The sequence below is a fragment of the Nicotiana tomentosiformis genome, chromosome 1, assembly GCF_000390325.3.
Source record: "Nicotiana tomentosiformis chromosome 1, ASM39032v3, whole genome shotgun sequence".
NCBI lineage: Eukaryota > Viridiplantae > Streptophyta > Magnoliopsida > Solanales > Solanaceae > Nicotiana > Nicotiana tomentosiformis.
In genome coordinates, this window is record NC_090812.1 from 129,028,647 (window position 1) to 129,050,508 (window position 21,862).

General features: G+C 40.7%; 1 protein-coding gene across 1 annotated transcript; it reads right to left on the bottom strand.

The window, feature by feature from the left end:
* Nucleotides 1-21,272: 21,272 nt before the first annotated feature.
* LOC138909475 (uncharacterized) lies at nucleotides 21,273-21,626 on the bottom strand. The gene has a single exon (XM_070200676.1). The coding sequence runs from the start codon at nucleotides 21,624-21,626 to the stop codon at nucleotides 21,273-21,275; it is 354 nt and encodes a 117-aa protein (XP_070056777.1).
* Nucleotides 21,627-21,862: the final 236 nt, after the last annotated feature.

The following is a 21,862-nucleotide window of genomic DNA, read 5'->3' on the forward strand; positions in this document are numbered from 1 at the left end:
GTGTTACTAACTTGTGTGAGAAATTACAGGTACATTCATGGCGAACAATGAGCTCGAAAATTTGCCTTTGGGGGATGTGGAGGTCGAGGACGAGCAAGTTGATGAGGTTCCTCTTGAACCTCAAGCCAATAGAAGAGGCCGAGTGTCTCATGAAAATGTCCTCGCTCCACCCCCACATCCACCACGAGCGGCTCCACACCAGATATTACCCAATGAAGGATATGCAAGTGTAATAGTCCCTCCCCGTATTAGGGCGAGCAACTTTCAAATCACCAATGTGATTCTCACTTTGCTTGAGAAATGGGGTTTTTTCACCGGTGCTCCAACTCAAAATGCGTACAAATATTTGAAGGGGTTTGTGGATACTTATTGGGGGAGCAAACAAACAAATGTCTCCGAGGATGCATTGAGGCTAAGGCTTTTTCCCTTATCTCTATGGGGGAAAGCTTTAGATGGGGGAAAGCTTTAGATTGGTTGGAACGTTTGCCGAACCATTCCATTCACACTTGGGATGAGTTGGCGGAAATGTTTATTTCTAAGTTCTTCTCTCCAAAGCACATGGCTGCACTTCGAGATGAGATTTTGGAATTCAAGCAAGAGCCGAATGAACCACTATACGAGATATGGGAACATTATAGAACGATGGTTAAGGAATGTCCCAACAACGATATGACGGAGAACATGATTCAACAAACTTTTTATTAACACAACTAACCAATATGTAGTGAATCAACTTGCCGGTGGGAACTTCATGACAACGCCTTATGCGGGGGCGTGTGAGATTTTTGATGAGATGGTGGAAATGCCATCGGCTGGGAAATCCCGAGCAAATGTTCCACAAGGTGACCCAAACATGATCCACCTTCACAAAGAGTTGCAAGACCATGGGCGAGCCATTGCCGAGTTGACAACCACCATGATGCAACAAGCAAAGGCCTGACTAAATCAAGTGCAAAATCCCAAGCAAGTCAATGCTACGATGGAGTTAACATGATGGTAAACAAGAGGAGGACCAAGGGTCCACAAGTGCAAAATCGAGTAGAGAATTATGTGCAAGAAGATAGTGGTTTTGAGCAAGATGATTCCTATAATGAACAAGAGAAGGAAGTGCAATATGTGAACAACTTTCAAGGGCAAAGAAACAACTTTCAAGGCCCAAAGCAACAACAATGGCGACCTCAAAACAATCAAGGCAATTGGAATTCTAACCATCAAGGCAATTAGAGCGGAAACAACAATCAAGGGAATTGGCATAACAATAACAATCAAGGAAATTGGAGTGAAAATAATCAAGGAATTAGGGGGGGGGAGGGGGGGTTAACTATCAAGGCGGATGAAACAACAATCAAGGCAACCGGAGGTCAAGTTTTCAAAGGCCCCCTATGTATCAACAACCGAGCAACCCGCCTCCTTATCCTACCCATGGTTCAAGTTCTTCAAACAACGAGATAGGGCATATTGAAAATATGTTCAAGCAAATTATAGAAAAGAGTGCTGATTCAGATGCCCAACTTGCCTCACACAACACATCAATCCACAACCTAGAAGTTCAAATGGGGCAAATCTCTCAAGCTCTAAATTCACGTCTTAAGAGGGCACTACCTAGTGATACGGTAGTAAACTCAAAGGGTGGAAACAACACGGGGCATGTCATGGCCGTTACTACACGAAGTGAAAGAGGTAGGAATGCACCCACCTCAAGTCAAAGGCAACTTGTGGATGATGAGCATGTGGTACAAGAAGAAGAGATCCCGAATAATGTGGTGCAACCTAATTATGAAGTTAGGATTGATATTGATGATAGTGTGGAAGAGACTTAAGAGGAGGTGAACCCATCTAGGGATCCCATTAATGATATACCGGAGCCGGTAGTGCAAAAGGTTAAGGCACCATTGCCTAAGCCTCCACCTCCATACCCTCAAAGACTTGCCAAGAAAAATAGTGAGCATCAATTCAAGAAGTTCATTCAAATTATAAAGAGTCTGTTAATCAATGTCCATTAGTTGAAGCTTTGGAACAAATGCCTGGTTATGCCAAATTTATGAAGGATCTCATGACAAAGAAGCGGTCAATGAATTTTGAAACTATCAAAGTCACTTATCAAGTGAGTGCAATTGTGCATTCAATAGCTCCTAAGTTGGAGGATCCCTATGCTTTCACGATTCCTTGTACAATTGGAAGTGTCGAGTTTGCTAAAGCTCTTTGTGACTTGGGGAAAGTATCAATTTGATTCCCTATTCGGTTTTCAAAACATTAGGGAATGGGCAACCAAGACCCACCTATATGAGATTGCAAATGGCCGATCATACTATGAAGAGGCCTTTGGGAGTGATTGAAGATGTCTTGGTTCGTGTTGATAAATTCATTCTTCCGGTGGATTTTGTCATTCTAGATTATGAGGTTGATTATGAAGTACCGATTATTCTTGGGAGACCTTTCCTTGCTACGGGGAAGGCTCTTTGTGATGTTGAAGCCAGAGAGCTTACATTCCGGGTTGGTGATGAAAAAGTAGTATTCCATGTGTGCAAGTCCATGCGGCAACAAAATAGCACTAAGGTGTGTTCGTTTGTGGACTTGGTGACCGATGTTATTATTAATGATACAAGTGCTACAATAATTGTTGGTGATATATTGGAGGCCGTCTTGCTCAACTTTGATGATGATGAGATGGTTGGCTTCATGGAATGCGTGAACTCTTTGTAAGGAATGGGGTCGTACAACTATGCACCCCGGAAATTATCTTTGGATCTTGAAAATAGGACAACTCCTCCTACAAAGCCTTATATTGAAGAGCCTCCCACCTTGGAGTTGAAGCCATTGCCTCCACATCTTCGGTATGAATTTCTTGGCCCTTGTTCTACTTTACCGGTTATTCTTTCTTCTTGTTTGACTAATGTGCAGGTAGATTCCACATTGGCGGTGCTACACAAGAGGAAGAAGTCTATTGGTTGGACATTGGCGAATATTCGGGGGATAAGCCCCGTCTTTTGCATGCATAAGATCAAGTTGGAGGATGGCGCCAAACCATCTATTGAACATCAAAGGCGACTCAATGAGTCTATGCAAGAAGTTGTCAAGAAGAAGATTATCAAGTGGTTGGATGTCGGGGTGGTCTACCCCATCTTCGATAGTTCATGGACTTCTCCGGTTTAATGTGTCCCAAAGAAAGGGGGCATGACGACGGTCACCAATGACAAGAATGAGTTTATTCTTACAAGAACGGTGACCGGATGGAAGATGTGTATGGACTATCGCAACCTCAACATAGTCACAAGTAAGGATCACTTTCCACTTCCTTTCTTAGACCAAATGCTCGATAGATTGGCCGGTCGTGCTTTCTATTGCTTTCTTGATGGGTATTCGGGCTACAACCAAATTCTTATTGCTCCGGAAGATAAAGAGAAAACAACTTTTACATGTCCCTATGGTACTTTCTCCTTCAAGCGGATGCTATTTGGTTTGTGCAATGCACCAGCAACTTTTCAAAGGTGTATGATGGCTATCTTCACGGACATGGTGGAGGACTACCTTGAAGTTTTCGTGGATAACTTCTCAGTGGTTGGGGATTCTTTTGATGATTGTCTTGCAAATTTGGATAAAATGTTGTCTAGATGTGAAGAAACAAATTTGGTGCTTAATTGGGAGAAATGCCATTTCATGGTCGAGGAAGGCATTGTCCTTGGCCACAAAATCTCAAAGCATGTAATTGAAGTTGAAAAGGCAAAAATTGAGGTAATTTCTGAACTTCCACCTCCAACTTCGGTGAAGGGTGTGAGGAGTTTCTTAGGCCATGCGGGGATTTACCGGCATTTCATCAAAGATTTCTCTAAGGTGGTGAACCCTTTGTCCAAGTTCAAGTTCACAACTACTCCCATCATCACCGCTCCATATTAAAGTGTACCTTTTGAACTCATGTGTGATGCAAGTGACGTAGCGGTTGGGGCTGTTTTGGGGCAAAGCATCAACAATATTTTTCATCTGGTCTACTATGCTAGTAAGACCATAAATAGTGCCCAAGTCAACTATACCGTCACGAAGAAAGAGCTCATTGCCATTGTGTTTGCAATTGAGAAGTTTCGCCCATACATGATGGGTGCAAAAGTCATTGTCCACACGGATCATACAGCGCTTTGGTATCTTATGAGAAAGAAGGACTCCAAAGCTCGGTTGATGATATGGGTGCTTTTGTTGCAAGAGTTTGATATTGACATCCAAGATAGAAAAGGGAGTGAAAACCAAGTAGCAGACCACTTATCTCGTTTAGAGGAGGAGGGGAGGCCGCATAATGGCCTTAAAATCAATGACTCCTTCCCCGATGAGCAACTCTTGGCTATTTTAATGAAAATTTTCTTGTGTGTGGAATCATTCCGGATGAGTTCTCTTCAAATCAAAGGAAGAAGCTCAAACGGGATTGTCAAGATTATTATTGGGATGAACCATACCTTTTTCGGATTTGTATGGATGGGGTGATTAGAAGATGTGTACCGGAAGTAGAGCAAGGTGAAATTCTTGGGGCTTGTCATTCTTCGCCATATGGTGGTCATCATGGTGGAGCAATAACGGCGGCCAAAGTGCTTAGTTGTGGCTTCTATTGGCCTACTCTTTACAAGGATGCAGGTGAGCTAGTGAAAAGATGTGATGAATGTCAACGGGCCGGTGGAATCTTAAAGAACAATGAAATGCCTCTCACAACCATTTTGGAGATTGATATTTTTGATGCATAGGGTATTGACTTCATGGGCCCTTTTGTGAGTTCTTGTGGAAACACCTATATCTTGGTCGTAGTTGATTATGTGTCCAAATGGGTTGAGGCCATTGCTTTACCCAACAATGAGGCGAGAAGTGTGGTGGCTTTCTTGAAGAAGAATATTTTCACAAGGTTTGGTACTTCACGTACTATTATAAGCAATGGGGGGTCACATTTTTGCAACAAAGCTTTCGACAATTTTGCTTAGCAAGTATGGTGTTACTCACAAAGTCATGACTCCCTATCACCCACAAGCTAGTGGGCAAGTGGAAGTCTCCAATCGGGATATAAAGAGTATCTTGTCCAAAATAGTGAATGTTGATCAGACGGATTGGTCCAAGAAGCTTGATGATGCATTATGGGCTTATCGGACGACTTACAAAACACCTATAGGAATGTCGCCACACCGGTTGGTGTTCAAAAAACTTGTCATCTTCCGGTAGAACTAGAGCACAAGGCCGTGTGGGATCTAAAGAAGCTGAATCTTGATTGGGATGTAGCCGCTAACTTGAGGGTTGCACAATTAAATGAATTGGATGAGTTCCGGTACCATGCTTATGCAAGTTCGTCCTTGTACAAAGAAAAGATGAAATATCTTCATGACAAATACATTTGGAACAAAGAGTTCAATGTGGGTGATCTTGTATTGTTGTTTAACTCAAGGTTGAGGATGTTTCCCAGGAAGCTAAAGTCTAAATGGAGTGGTCCTTTTGAAATTGTGGGTGTGACACCATTTGGTACATTGGATTTGAAGAACAAAAACAATGAAGTATTCCGAGTCAGTGGTCACCAGGTGAAGCACTACTTGGGAAAATTTGGAGATAGCCATGTCGTGGCGGTCATTCATTTCAATTGATGGTATTCTATGTCATGCCGCAACGTTAAATCAGGCGCTTCTTGGGAGGCAACCCATGTTTCTTTTTATTTTCCTTTTGTAGTTAGGTGTTGTTTTTTATTCTAACTTGATTTGAAGTGTGCTACAGGGGTGGGTGTGACTTACATGAATTGTGGACAGAAATCTGGCTAAGTGTTACAAGAATTGCGGACCGCGGTTGATTTGTACGGACCGCACATTTTTGGGTGTTGTAGCAAAAGAACATTGTGGCCGCACAATTAGCTTGCGGACCGCACAAATAAGAGGTTGAAAATGTCAACTCTCTAAAGTTTAGTCTGTAGAGAATAGGTTGATGTGCGACCGCGCATGAAATCTGCGGTCGCCACATGAAATCTGCAGCCGCACATAAAATTGTGCGGACCGCAAATGAAATGATGAGAGGATGTCTTCAGGTAACAGAGTGCGGTCCGCACATGAAAATTTGCGGCTGCACTCACCCTTCTTTCCCTTAGCAAACCAAGTCATATAAATAGAGGATTAGGGCTACAGTTATATTTTGTTTCACTCTCTGAACAAAAGAATAGTGCCCTTCTGAAACTTCTTAGTGATTTCATCTGTCCACACACACAACATCTTTGATCAGTCACTCATTACACTCATTCATTTGGTATGCTTCAATTTCTTGTTAATCTTTTTCTTTTAATTTGTAGATTTTTAGTTCTTTTTAGGCCATTTGTCATTAGAATTCAATTGTGGATCCATGTGTGAGTAAATCTGTAATGAGTTTACTAATACATTCTCTATGGGGACTGGGTTAACAAATTTTCATGCTTCTATGATGTTGCCATGTCAAATTGTGCACAAAATTGCAAAACCTAGATAGAAAAAAAAATTCACTTGTACGTAACTTTTGAATTCTACGGCCGCACTTGAATTTGTGCGGTCCGCAGATGTAAAATTTAGTGCAATTTAGTGAAGAACTCATTCTGCGACCGTGAGTTAAAATGTAGGGACCACAGAATTCTCATCACGGCCGTAGAACAGCCCATTTACTGTCATCAGAGAGTCCATACTTTTGACTCCAATGTGCGACCACAATTCTAATTGTGCGGACCGCATAAATCATGTTACGGTCGCACATCAGCCAATTCTCTGTAATTAGAGAGTTGTTATCTTTTAGGTTTCAGAGGTGCAGCCGTAAGTGAAATTGCGGTCGCACAATAAAACTGTGCGGTTCACAAGTCCTCATCTGCGGCCACAAGTGAAATTGTGCGGACCGCATATCATTTCCTTGCAAGCATGTTCTAACTATGTTCCCTCACTGTGTCTTCTGGTTTATAGCATACTTGAATATCTTCTGTGCATGTCTGAATATTGCAATAAACATTGAATTGTAACTAACAATCACCTTTGCTTGATACAGATAATGGTTCGATCTAGAGGACGCGGCGACACATCTAAAGGACGAGGTGAACCTTCTCGGGGTCGAGGCAAGACTACCTTACCCCTTTGCCAACAAAAGACAATTACAAAGAAAGCTATAGCTAGCAGAGAGAGAGGTGCAGATCTCTCCGAGATGCGCTCATATGTCCCGTCTAGGGAAGCATCAGAGGGCAACTCAGCCTCTATTTAGGAGCAGCCGGCCGTATAGTCAAGGCCGCAAGGGAGATACCAACTCAGGGACAAGCCGTCCACATCTCATAGTACTTTTGAAGAATCGGAGAGTGCTAGTCAGGCTTCAAAGCCATCGGCTACACCAGTCCCTGAGGCACAAGATGCACCAATTCAGGATATCCCCGATGATGGCAGAGGAGGAGATGCTACAGCTACCAGTCTTGAAAGATCAAAGAAGAAAGAGGTTTGGGAGGACCGATTTGTTAGCTTGGATGCCTTCACCAGCTTTCATACATGGCGTCCAGCAAGGTTGCTAACACTTGAGTGGAAGTTTCTGTTGAAATATCTAGAGAGGTACAATCCAGCCATTTTGAGGCAGTTCAGGGAACGCAAGGGGTGGATGTGTTTCACTCAGAGTGTAGTAGATGCCAAAGAGTACCTTGTCCGGGAATTCTACGCCAATGTGGCGTATATCAAAAAGGGGGAAAAGGTGACCAAAGTGCGTAACCTCAAAGTGAGGTTTGATCAGCATACACTTAACACGTACTTGGGCTTCGAAGATGTTAAGCCGAAGGAGTATTTGGAGAAGTGTGCACTGGGAGACGCAGTCCGACCTTGGTTAGTGGAGATTCTAGCAGCACCAGGGCCACCACCACCATGGATTGCCGTTGGGGTTCCTATCTACCGAATCACTCTAAATTTCAAGGCGAAGGGGTGGCAAACCTTGGTCTGCAGTAGATCGGACCCGATCCAAAATGACACTCACCTTCCGATTCCTCGGGCAAATTTGGTTGCTTATATTATGGCCGGGTACCCTATCAATGTGCGTACCGTGATGTCGGCCAACATCTCAGTGATTGCTCGACAAGATGACTCATCCTACCTGTATCCCAATACTATTACAGAATATCTCACGGATGCAAGGGTAGAGCCGAAGGATTATGACACAAAGGTGAAGCCGAAGAACCCTTTTACTTGGTATTCATTGATGGATGCGAACAATCCGAAGAAGAAAGTTCAGCCTCCTACCACCGTGGGCCAGTCTGATGAGCCAACTATGGTAGCTGCTGAGGCAGTTGATATTCCATCCACTTCAGCCGAGCCATCCTCCAGTGTCGCAATTATGTCTTCGGACTCCTCCAAAGCCCTTACTGCAGCCTCTACCATAGCTCTCACCTCGGCTTTGAAGCCAGTGCCCGTGCCTCCTCATCCACGTTCTGCAATGCAAGTCTCAACAACTGGATGCAGACAACCACTGTAAAGCTGACTGACTTGTCCAGTACTGTTGCAGTGCAGTCTACTTCACAGGTTCCCTCTGATATTGAGGAGACATTGAAGAAAATTCTGGAGAACCAGAAGACTATTATGGACACCTTGGTATAGCATGGGTCAGTGATTGAAGAGCTGGGAAAGGAAGTTAAGAAGATGAGAAAGTCTCAGGCCAGCAAGAAGTCAGTAGACAAGCTCCGGAGACATATGTCTAGGCTTGCTACAGCCGGAGATCTCCTTTTTGACATGCTGCTTGACCCACACCATTCTGTCCCAAATCCTACAGCACCATCTGCATCGGTGGCATCAGCTGGCCAGTCTGAAGAGCCAGACCTTGCTGGAAACACTGCTAAGGTAGTGTGTCAGATGTTCGCCAATCCAGCCACACCTAGAGTTGAGGATGATGAGATTTAGTTGGCTGATCCTGAGAGCGATGACATTGCTGGGGACACAGAGATGTCCAAGGAGCCATAAGGAGTTTTCTTCACTCTTCCTTCTTTTACTCTTATTTTGATAAGAATTGGGGACAATGCTTACTTTTATTCGGGGGGGTGGAGTCTATTTAATACATTTGGTATTTTGATACATTTGGCCTATAATAATTTGATGATATTCTCTCTTTTCCTATTTGTATGTATATATCTTCTCTCTCTTACTATGTATATTCATTCTATCATTGGTAGTTTTGTTCATTAGCTTCTTTATATTTGTTTTTGCTTATTAGATTCTTTTTATATTTTAGTAGTTAATAAGCCTTTGGTTTTCTTAATGCCACATTTCTTTCCAAAGGTAGTTTTTGTATGAACCGAGTGACTTGTCGCAATGATGGATCGCGTGACAACCTTCATAAGGGAATGAATCCATTTTTGTGTTTAGGTAATAATATAGTAGTAATGAATAAAAAGACTCAATTAAGTCATGCTCGAAGAGTCAACCATGCTTCAATTGGCACCAACACACTTAACTACATGCTTGTGGTTAGAAACAAGGTTTTTGAAAGAATTAGCTCTAGTTAGTGCCTTTGTGACTCTTGTGTTGACTTTGGCAATCATCGAGTGGTTTAATTGGACCATAGTGACCTTTAAACTTAAATGTGGTTATTGTGGGCCCTCGAATCTGTCCTCTTTTTCAATCCGATTGCGTGAGGGGTGAGATGAATTATTGCTAGTCCAAGTATCCATGCGAAGGGTCTAGAACTTTCCCTGAATGTGTTTTAAGGTGAAATCCTAAGTTTTGCTTGGTTTGTGAAGTGATTGTAGGCTCTCCTTGGCTCGTTTGAGTTTTCTATTGCCAACCAATGTCATTATTCCTATTCAACCCCTTTGAGCCTCTAGCCTTTCTCATTTGATAACCATGTTACAAGCCTTTATGCATTTTATCGTGACCCTGTCTTGGCACCCAAGCTTTCCTTAACACTCTTGTAAAACAAATGGCTTAAAACGTAAGTTTGGGGGAGAGATGAGGAACTTGAAAAAGTTTTCAAGGCACAAAAAGAGAAAAAGAATGATCTCTATGACAAGAGAAAGCAAGAAAAGAAAAGAACAAAAAGAAAAATGCAAAAAGTGAATAAGTGGAAGGGTTGAATGGATTCAAAAAGAGGTAATGATCCCAAACATGGAGAATTAAAAAGGGGAGAAAAAGAATGAAATGATCAAGAAAGAGTGATGCTAAGTCTCTCTAGTCCCCAATGAAAATAAAGTGCCTTTAAGAATTGGCAAAGTGTGAGCCGAGAAACGAAAGATGGAGTGCTTAAGGAAAGGTGTAACTACTTACACATACGGTATCCTACCCTAACCCAAAAGCCTTAATTACATTCCGAAAGAAGTCCTACTTGATTTCAAACCGAGTGAGCTTACATTAGTGGTGATCTACATGAGGGGCAAGCCTATGGTACTTGAAGTCATACTTGTGACATTCTCTTGAGAGAGATGAGTTTCATAAATCTTTGGATTGAGTGCTAAATTTCTTAAGTGAGCTAGGAAAATGGAAAGTAGAGGAGGAAGAGTTTGGAGTCTGCCATTACCTACATGATAGAGCAAGAGTCCTTGATGAGTAAAGTCAATGCTTGAAGCTCAAATGTCACATTAGAACTATATGTGCATGGATGTTTAACTTGTCGCCTTGTTGATAATACATGAGTAGTGTGGGTAATTGTTGGTTCCAATTGATGTGTGGATGGCTCACCTTTGACTCGCTGAAATGACCCTTAACTTTTGGAGGTGGGAACTAATTTATTTTCTTGAGGACAAGCAAAGACTTAAGTTTGGGGGAGTTAATAAATGGGGATTTTAACTACTTATTAGCACCTTTTAGCTTTTGTTTTAGTTCAAAAGTATTGAATTGTGTTCCCGAAACTAATGAAACTGTGCAAATTGAAGGAATGCTGGAAGTTTGGTCTATCAAAATGAAATCTGACTCAAAAAGGAGTGTTTCGAAGCATAAGGCAATAAAAGGCGCAGAAGCACAAATGTGCGGTCCGCGGAAGGAATTCTGGAGCCACAGAAGAAATTGCGGACCGCAAAATTCCATCTGCGGCCACAAACCAAGAAGAAAAATTCAACAGAACTTTCAGCAATGTGCGGTCGTAGAACCAGGCTTTTACTGACAAAGATGCAAAGTTCAGAGAATATGCAAGAAGACCAAGTCCTGAAGCCTTTGTGAAGTGCGAACCGCACAAGAATTGTGCGGCCGCAGAAGTTTGCCTCATGGCCGCAGTTCAGAAATGTGCGGCTGTAAAAACCTCCTTCCTGCCAACTGAAGAAATCTGCCGACCGCACATGGAATTGTGCGGCCGCAGAAGCTCTTGAGGGGCATTTTTGTCTGCGATTTTTGGCCTTGTATAAATAGACGAGTTTCACAAAATTAGGTCAAGTTTGAACATTAAAAGCTGTTGTAGTCGTTTCTTTTTACTACTTTAGGAAGTTTTACATTATTTTGGTGTGTTAACATTAGATTTGATCTTTTTAATCTTTCAGTATGGGTTTAATTAGCTTTTCTTCTTTATTCTCTTCAATACCCATTATGAGTAGCTAGATTTTCACTAAAAATATGACCCAACCCTAGTGTGTAAACCTTATGGGTGATTAATTTAATGCTTGTTTATGATTGGGTGTTGATTATTTAGCTTAGTTCATGCTTCAATTTTAGAATTAATAATGGTTGCAAACAATGATTCATACATGTTTGACTTAATCTCTACTTGAGAAAGAGAGACCTAGTCTAGGATAACTTGGATAACAGGGAATTGGGTTAATTGAGAGATTGATTAGCCTAATTAAAGGGTTCAAACTCGAGATAGTAAGAATCCGACTTGAGCTCATATCAACTATTTTGTTTGATACCCATTTGGACTTGGGAAAGTCAAATTGGGCAAAATCACTCTCTGACCGAGAGGTATTGAGTGGGTGACGTAGAAATGAGAGCTATAATACATCCCAATCAACAAAACAAGTGTTAACATCTTTATCCCATTAGGCAAACACCTAGGTCATGGTCATAGCCCTAGGCCTTTAAACTATTTGGAAAAATATCAAAAACATTCATCTCTAGTTTCTTTACCTTATCTTACAATCATTAGAGTTATAGTAGAAGTAGAAATTAAAAATCTGTTATGGAAGTGCAATTTAGGTAGTCCATTCAGTTGCTTCAAATATATACTTCTGGCACCCCTTATAACTCCCAGTGGATTCAACCATGACTCATAGTTGGGTAATTATTATTGCATACGACCGTATCATATCTCTTATTATGGAAGTCATCAGACGGCCTAGCCGATCAGGCCGTGATCGGACTCCGTGCTAAATACACGGTGGTATATTGGTACTAAAGATCTCCCAACCTAAAATAATGAAATTAACTTGAAAAACTATTTTTTGCTCCTAACTTGATGTTTTGGTATTGCTTGAGGCTCCTATTGATTCTATGATTGTTCTTCCTTGTGTTGTTACTCGTTCTAATAAGAAGGTGGTTAGTCATACATACTAGTTCTATTCCATATGTACTAATGTCTCTTTTGTCGGGGGTGCTACATCTTTAATAGATGCAGGTGGTTCCACAACAAGTGGCATTGATCAGAGATAGCGGTACACCCTCTTCCCAGCTAACTTGGTGAGTCCCACTTCATTTCAGGGTCATGTATCTTTTGTTCCTCGTGTATTATATTAGAGGTATAGCCAGGGCCTTGTTGTCGGCACTATCATTGTACTCTTTTTTATCTATTAGAGGCTCCGTAGACATAGTGTGGGTTGTGTATTGGTGCTGGAAAAGTCAAACTAGTAATGTTGCATTTGAATCACATGTTCCACTTCAAACTATGAAAGTGTATATATTTTGAGATTTTAAAATGAAGTAACTAATGGTAATGAATCGGTGTTGTATACATGATATAACATCATTATCTGATTAATGAAGTATATATTCCCTTTATTCATGAGCGAGTTTGGGTAAAAGGAAATCTAGCAGGCTTTCTTGGCCGGGTAATCTCGGTTAAGCGCCGGTCGCGCTCCCCGATGTCGGGGTGTGACAAGTTGGCAATTTAAAGGTTAAGAATTTTGATAAGTTTGACCATAAGTTAAATTCATACCTATCGTGTTTGAATTTTTGTTTCGGGACTTGGAATATGTCCATTGTGTCATTTGGAACTTCTCCGCAAAGTTTGGCGTCATTCCAAGTTGATTTGATAAGAATCAGACGCACTGTTATGTTTTTAGAAGTTCTTGAGTTTCATGTTGATTTCATGTGTGTTAGAGGTCTGATTCATGGTTTCGAATGTTATTTTGATTATTTGATTACACGAGCGAGTTCATGTTATGTTCTTAGACTGGTATTGATGTTTGGTTTAGAGCCCCGAGGGCTCGAGTGAGTTTCGGACGCGTTTCAGAGAGTTCATAGAAGGTTCAGATTTTGCTGGTGTTCAGATCTCGCATATGCGAGAAATATGTCGCATTTGCGACTCCCACATTTGCGAGTTCTTTTTCGCTTTTGCGATGTACTCTGTGGCCTTAATAGTTCGCATTTGCAAACTCCCTATCGCATTTACGATAATGACCTAAGCTGGGGGAGGGATCGCTTTTGCGACCAAGTGGTCGCCTTTGCGAAATGTCCAGAATTCGCATTTGCATACTATTTGTCGCATTTGAGATGATATCAGGGGTGTGAGGTTCTTCTCTTTTGTGATCCTTTACTCGCATTTGTGAGGCTCGCATTTGTGAACCCAGGTCGCATTTGTAACACCTGCGACTGGACATAAGAGCTGAGGGACGGGATTTTAGTCTCATTTTCATATCTTTGAACCCTAGGCTCAGTAGGAGGAGACTTTGAAGAGGAATGTTCTCCTACAATAATTGGGTAAGTGATTTTGATCAATTTTCAACTATTTTACATGATTATATATGAGATTTAACATCAAATTTGTGTGAATCAAAGTGAAATTTTGAGAAAATTTGTCTAAGTTTTGAAAAATGAGAAATTGAGTTTTGAGAGTTGATTTGGACTCGGATTTTGAAACAAAACACATATATGGACTCGTGGGGCTATGGGTAGTCGGAATCTACCCTTTGACCCGGGTTTTGACCGGACAGGCCCAGGGTTGACTGTTGTTGCCTTTTGAGGAATTATGCAAAGATCATAGCTTTATTTATTGGAATTGATTTCTCTTGCATTATTTGATGTTATTAAGTCAATTTTGGTTAGATTTGAGCCGAGCGGAGGTTAATTGTAAAGGAAAAGCTATTTTAGAGTACTGATTGAGGGCTTTTGAGGTAAGTATCTTGCCTAATTTTGTGTGGAGGAACTACCCCATAAGGATTGGTTTGTTTGCACAATTTGAACTAAGTGAAAGACGTGTACTCGAGGTGACGAGTGTGTACACAACTTTATATGTGGAAATCTGTTCGATTTAGACTCTTAGGGTCCTTATGCACACTAAATTGAAGTTCCTCTATCATGTTATGTCCTCAATTGTAAAATTCACTCTTATATGCCTTATTTGATGTTGTTGGTTCATGTCCTATCTATTGTTGCCAAATATACTCATGCATGCTTTAATTGTAATCGTTGCCTTTTTATTGTTACATGTTATCTCTTCCGTAGTTGATTATCCTTAATTGAAGTTATTGTCACATGTTATCTCTTCCATAATTGATTATCCTTATTTGACGTCATTGTTACATGTTCTCTCTTATTGTTGAACTACTCTTACTTGAAGTCATTATTACTTGTTATGTATTTCATTGTTGAGCTTATTCTTCCTCTTCATTGTATTGTTGTGATTCTTGGGGTTGTCGTGTTATTATTGTACTCGGTGTTGTTGAGTCATGGGATATGTGGTTGCGGTATTGGAATTGTTGTTGTGGACACGTTGTGCTATATGGGCACATGTGATGCGGGTTATTATATTATGTTGTTATATTTTTGGCACTTGTGTTATTGTTAAGAGGATTGTCGAGGTATTCGCACGTGAGTTATCCGTGCTATTATTATTATTGATATTTGCACATGCAGCGTATCAAGGCGGGCTATATATGTTGGGTTTGCGCATGTGGCGAGACAAGGTGGGAAAATTATTATGCGCGTGTGGTGAAATAAGGCGGGCATTTACTTATTGTTGCACATGCGGCGAGACAATGGGGGCTATGTCGGGGGTGATTTGTGATGGCCTGGGGGCATTGTTATAGATGATATTTGTGTGGTAGTGTGTCTACCTTGTGTGAGTCATGCATAATACGATTTAGTTGTGTTGTTTTCAATGTGTTATTCGGTGTCTCTGACCTTACTTGTTGACTCGAGTTGTGATAGTACACTTGCACAAGCATACACCGTAATCTATCACTTATATCAGTCCAAGAATATGAACCTTGATGTTGTTGATCATTTACATGTATTCTTGTATACCTACCTCCCGTGCGTGAGTTGTATTATTTGACACATTAGTTGTCCGTACGGATATGAGATATTGTTACTGTTAGCACATGAGTTGTCTGTATAGATATGAGGTATTAATGGTATTGGCACGTGAGTCATCCGTGCAGTTGTGATTGGTAATGTAGGCACAAGATTCCAAGTGATTAGGGTTCGTGATTCGGGACCCGTGATTTGTGATTATGAGGTATGGTACCTCGGGGTAATTCTTGTATAAACCTTGTGTGAGAGAGGTTGATTATTGGGTTGTTACTTATTTTCCTTAGTTGATTTCATTGGACTTTAATTGTATTATGTTTACCTTACGGTGTTATTACATGTTTTGTAACGACCCGACCGGTCGTTCTGAGCTCTAGCACGTTGTTCAGTGATTTGAGGCCTTGATTAGCTTTACTTCATGTATTATGACTTGTACATGTAGTCAGATTTGAATTTCTAGAAGTTCAGAGTTGCTTTGGAAGGAAAATTCTCAATTCAGAAGCTTTAAGTTGAAAGGGTTGACCAAGGTTTGACTTTTGAGTAAACGATCTTGAAATCGGGATTTGAAGGTTCCAATAGGTTCGTATGATGATTTTGGACTTTGGCGTATGTTCAGGTTAAGTGTAAGATGGTCTGGAATCATTTCGGCGCTTATTGTGGAAAGCTGGCATTTGAAAGTTTTTAGAACTTCCTAAGTTCGTGTTGAAGTGGACTTTGGTGTTATTGATGTCTGTTTGTGATTCCAAGCCTTAGAATAGGTTCGTATTGTGACTTGTACGCAAAATTTGGCGTCATTCCGAAATGTTTACCTATGATTCGGACGCGTTCGACGAAGAATAAAGGTTTGAAAGTTAAAAGAGTTTAAGAAATTGAGTTTGATCTTTAATTCTTGGTTTTGATGTTGTAATTTGTGTTCCGAGCCTTCAGACAAGTTTACATAGGGTATATAAACATGTCAGAATGATTGGACAGGGTTCCTTGGACCTCGTGTGAGTTTTGGGATGGTTTCGGATCACTTATAGGCCCTTTTGAACTACTGATATCTTATGTCAGGGGTGTGCATCGTGATCGCGGAGGTCCGGGCCGCGATCGCGAAGAGTAAAGTGCATTTTTGGCCTTGTGGATCGCGATCGCGGAAGGAAGGGTCGCGATCACATAGAAGGAATTTCTGATGTCAGTGGTCTGACTTCAGAAGCTTATATCGTACAATCTATAAGGAATTTGGGGATTATCCAAAAACGAAAGTTGTAGATATTTGAATCTAGTTTTCATAAAATCAAACCGATTGTCAAAATTAAACATCTAATTTTGAGATTTTGAGCTCATTTCTTCACTTTTAAGTTCTTGGAGCACATGTGAGGCGATTTGGGGTGTTTCTTGAAGATCATTTTCGCCATATATCATGAGGTAAGTTAATACCACTTGTTGTAAGATAAATACATGGATTATATACAGATTTAAACATGAAAGTTTGTAGAAATTGAGGAATTTTGAAGAAAACCCTAGAATTTTGTATTTTTGGATTTTGACCACAAAATTGGACATGGAATTTGGAATAAATCTTATATTTGAGTTCGCGGTGTTATGGGTAGATGCTATCTTTGAAACTTTTCGAAATCCGGACACGTGGGCCCCGGGGGTTGACTATGTTGACTTTTCGAGCGGAGATAGAAATTGTTATAAATTGTTAAATTATGAGTATTTAAGTATATTTTGATTGGTTTGCACATTGTTTGGATAGTTTCGGATCGTTCGGCATCGGTTTAAGGTGTTAAAGAGGCGTTAGAGCCGGTTATGGAACTTCGAAGTGAGGTAAGTCTCCTGTCTAATCTTGTGAGCGATAATTTACCTCGTAAGTGTTGTATTTGCTATGTGCTACATATTGTTGGGGCTACGAACGTATGAGGTGATGAGTGTCGCTAGAATTCATGATTAGGTTCGGGTAGACTTAGACTCACGCCATGGTTTAATTATTATATTTGAGTTACTTTTGCCTGTTTAATTGCTTTAATATATATTTTGCTTGAGATTAGAGCTGCGTAAAGTATCGGACTTACGATTCATGATATATGGAGAACTAATTGATTAGCAGTAGAGATTTCACTTCCTATTACGGATTTCTCCCGTGTTGTATGTATTTGTTCGGAAGTTTTCTTAAATTTCACAACTCACACGTATATTCGTGAGTGGGGCCAGTGACCCGTCAAGTCTTCATTATTCCTATGGTATCGGGCTGATCGCCTCAACAGTATTATTATGGGATCGGGTCGTTCGCCTCAGTAGTATTATGAGATGCATCCATGGTTTGTGCTGGTCGACCCTCAGTAGTGTACACGATTATGGGATCGGGCTAAATGCCTCAACAGTACTATTATGGGATCGGGTCGTACGCCATCGTAGGAATTTGTGCCTTTACTCTTATGGGACCGAGCCGTTTGCCTCGGTAGAATCGTGCAAAATACTTGATAAGGAGTCCGCGTACTCATGAGTTTTCCTGTCTTGAGATGTGACCGTTGATTTGGTATTGACCCTTACGTATTCCATTTGAGGAGGTATCCGGTATTTGAGGACTTTGTGTTCATTGTTCAGTCGTAGACCGTATTATTTTCCTATATCTGTTCTCACTATTTACTTATCATGTTTTATACTTGTCTACTTTATTATATTTGATTTATTTGACCACTAGTAAGTGTCAATGTCGACCCCTTGTCACTACTTCTTTGGGGTTAGGCTAGATACTTATCGGGTACACGTTGATTTACGTACTCATACTACACTTTTGCACTTATTGTGCAGGTATATATTTCTGGTGGTCATTTGGTCGCAAAGGCGCAGTTATTGCGGGGACTTTACGGTGAGCTGCATCCCATGTTACGATCCGCAGCACACGGAGTCTCCTTCATATTCATTTATGTTATCCTGTCTATTTTACATTTAAGACAGATGTTGTGATGGTATTGTATTTCTTAGTAGTTGCTCATGCACTTGTGACACCGGGTTTTGGGATACTCTAGTAGGTGTTTATGGTTTAGCTTGATATTGTCATCTTTTATTTTATGTCTTACTAATATTGTATGTATTCATGATTTTTAAATGCATGAAATTCTTTATTTAATAAAACTTATGATTTTAAAGTAATAAAATGAATAATTATTTAGATGGTTCACTGTTGGCTTGCCTAACGGCGACGTTGGGTGCCATCACGGCCTATAGTGGGTTTTGGGTCGTGACATGTTTATTCCTTATTGCTAATTGTCGCTTCCAGTTTCCATTTGCAAGTATTGTATTGTTATTCTTACCATGTTTAGCTTTATATTGACATTGTTCCCTGTTAGTTTTATATTCATACTTGTATAGGTTATTATATCTAGTAGGTGTCTTGACTATTCCTCGTCACTACTCCACCGAGGTTAGTCTTGATACTTACTGGATACCGCTGTGGTGTACTTATGCTACGCTTGCTGCACATTTTTGTACAGACCCAGGTATCTCGGAGCGTGTTGGTCATTAGATAGTTGATCGAGTATAGCTATGGAGACTTCAAGGTATACCTGACATCGCGTATGCAGGCCTCGGAGTCACCTCTAAAGTTTTACTTTGTACTGAGTGTTTCTATTCCAGAACAGTTGTACTTAGCGATTTTCTAGTGAACTCAGTAGAGCTTATGACTTGTACTACCGGTTTTGGGTTGTTGTATATCTACTTTGGATTGTTGGCTTGTATAGAAATTTCTGGTTCATGTTTAATAGTTGATTGGTTAAAATCTGTTATTAATTCAGTAAGTGTTAGGCTTACCAGTCTTAGAGACTAGGTGCCATTACGACTCCTAAGGAAGAATTTTGGGTCGTGATAGAACACCACCCTTATTTTGCCACATGTGCATAACAATAATCACAATCGCACGGCAAAGACCTCGTGCCAATATCCAATCAATCCGCCCAATATGTCCACATATGTCATAATCAACACAAAGCAATAAGTCAAATTTCCATCAAAGATATGAGCCCATAATTTATCAACAAGGTGCACAAGGAAATGACAATAATAAAAAATATGGATGGGTATTGAACATGTAAAGCATGACTACATCTAAATTAATTGTAGCAATCAAGTTTATGTAGTCACAAAGTGATTAAGCATGTTTTATATTAAGCATATAATCAAATTATGGCATATTAATAGCCTAAGGTCAATCCAGTCATAAACCACACATAGCACCCATGTACACAATTGTCACCTCGCGTACACATCACTTTTCACCTAACACAAAAAGACAAATAATACCAAATCCTAAGGGGTTTTTCTTTACATAAGGTTAGGCAAGATACTTACCTCCATAAGCACAAATCAGTCCTCTAATATAGCATTTCCTCAAAAAATCGCCTTCGCCCGACTAAAATCTAGCCAAAACAACTCAATAGCATCAAACAATACTATAGGAATGAATTCCAATCAATAAATTCCAATCTTTGCCCAATCCCCAAAAGTTAACAAAAAGTCAACACTAGGCCCACACGGTCAAAACCTGAGCCAAGGGGTAGATCCTGACTACCCATAACCTCACAAGTCCAAATATATGATTAGATTCCGAAATCGACTCTCAAATTTCCAATTTTTATTTTTCAAAACATAGTCAAAAACACCATAAAAGCTTTCCAAATTCCATAATTTAGGTGTAAAAATCCATGGGAAATCAAGATATAATATTAAAATCAAGTAAAAATTACTTTCCTAATTGCCTTGTGTGAAAATCCATTTCAAAAATCGCCTCTCTCCAAGTCTAGGGCTCAAAATATAAGAAAATGGGTCTAAGTCCCGAAATCCCTTCTAAATGATAAGTTGCAAAAGTCGCAATTGCGACTAGGGGTTCGCAAGTGCAAGCCACACATATGCGAGAAATGGCTCGCAAAAGCGAACTGAATCCCTCCGCATGTGATATTGCAATTGAGACCAAGAAGATTGCAAATGCGGCCAAGTATCGCAAATGCGACCCCCCTTTGCAATTGCGGATTCACAAATGCGAAGCTAGCCTTCACTGCCCCAACATCGCAAATGCGAGCAGACCCTCGCAAATGCGAGGTCTACGGCACCAGCAAAACTGAAGCTTCACCAAACTAGCCTGAAATCAATCTTTCCCTCGGGTCCCACATCAAACATCCACACAAGTATATAAACCTCATACGAACTCACTCACAAGCTCAAAACATCAAAATAACATCCAATATCATGAATCGGACACCAAAACACATCATGCAAGCCTTGATACTCAAGAACTTCTATATTCACAACCATGCGTCTGATTCCTACCAAACCAACTCGGAATGAGACCAAGCTTTGCACACAAGTTCCAAATGACAAAACAGACTTATTCCAAGTGATGGAACAACAATCCAAACCCAATAGTCTTAAAGTCAATCCATGGTCAAACTTATGAAATTAGAACCTTCAAATTTCCAAACTTCAGTAAAAAGAGCCAAATCATCCTAGGAACCTCCAGATCCAAATACGGATATACGCCTAAGTCCAAAATCACCATACAAACCTACTGAAACCATCAAAATACGAATTCGAGGTCGTTAACACAAAAGCCAAACCTTGGTCAACTCCCAAAACTTAAGCTTCTAACAATGGAACTAAGTGTTCCAATTTACTCCAAAGACTTCCCATAACCAAACCAACCATCCCCGCAAGTTACAAAATAACAACTAAGCATATGGGAAGAATCAAATGGGGAAACAGTGAACAAATTCACAAAATGACCGGCCGGGTCGTTACATTCTCCCTATAAACTTTCATCCTCGAACGAGTTTAGAGTCATACCTGAAGTGACAAAAAGATAAGGAGATAAAGATATATGCTCCAGATATCATGCTCGGTCTCCCAATGCGCCTTCTCGACTGATTGTCCTCTTCACTGCACTTTCACCGATGCAATATCTTTAGACCTGATCTTCCGAACCTGCCGATCCAAAATGGCCACCGGCTCCTCCTCATAAACCAGATTTCCATCTAACTGTACTGTGCTGAAGTCCAAAATATGGGACTTATCTTTATGATACTTTCGAAGCATAGAAATATGGAATACCGGATAAACTCCCGAAAGACTAGGAGGCAAAGCAAGTCTATAAGCAACCTCGCCAACTCTCTCCAGCACCTCAAAAGGTCCAATAAACCTCGGGCTCAACTTGTCCTTCTTCCCGAACTTCATCACACCCTTCATGGGTAAAACTCTAAGAAGAACCTTCTCTCCCTCCATGAAAGCCATGTCACAAATCTTTAGTCCACATAACTCTTATGCCTGGACTGAGTTGTGTGAAGTCTCTCTTGAATCAACTTCACCTTCTCCAAAGCATCATGAACCAAGTATGTGCCCAACAGCCTAGCCTTACCGAGCTCGAACCAGCCAACTAGAGAACGACATTGCCTCTCATATTAGGCCTTATATGGATCCATCTAGGTACTAGATTGATAGTTGTTATTGCGGGCGAACTCCGCTAGAGG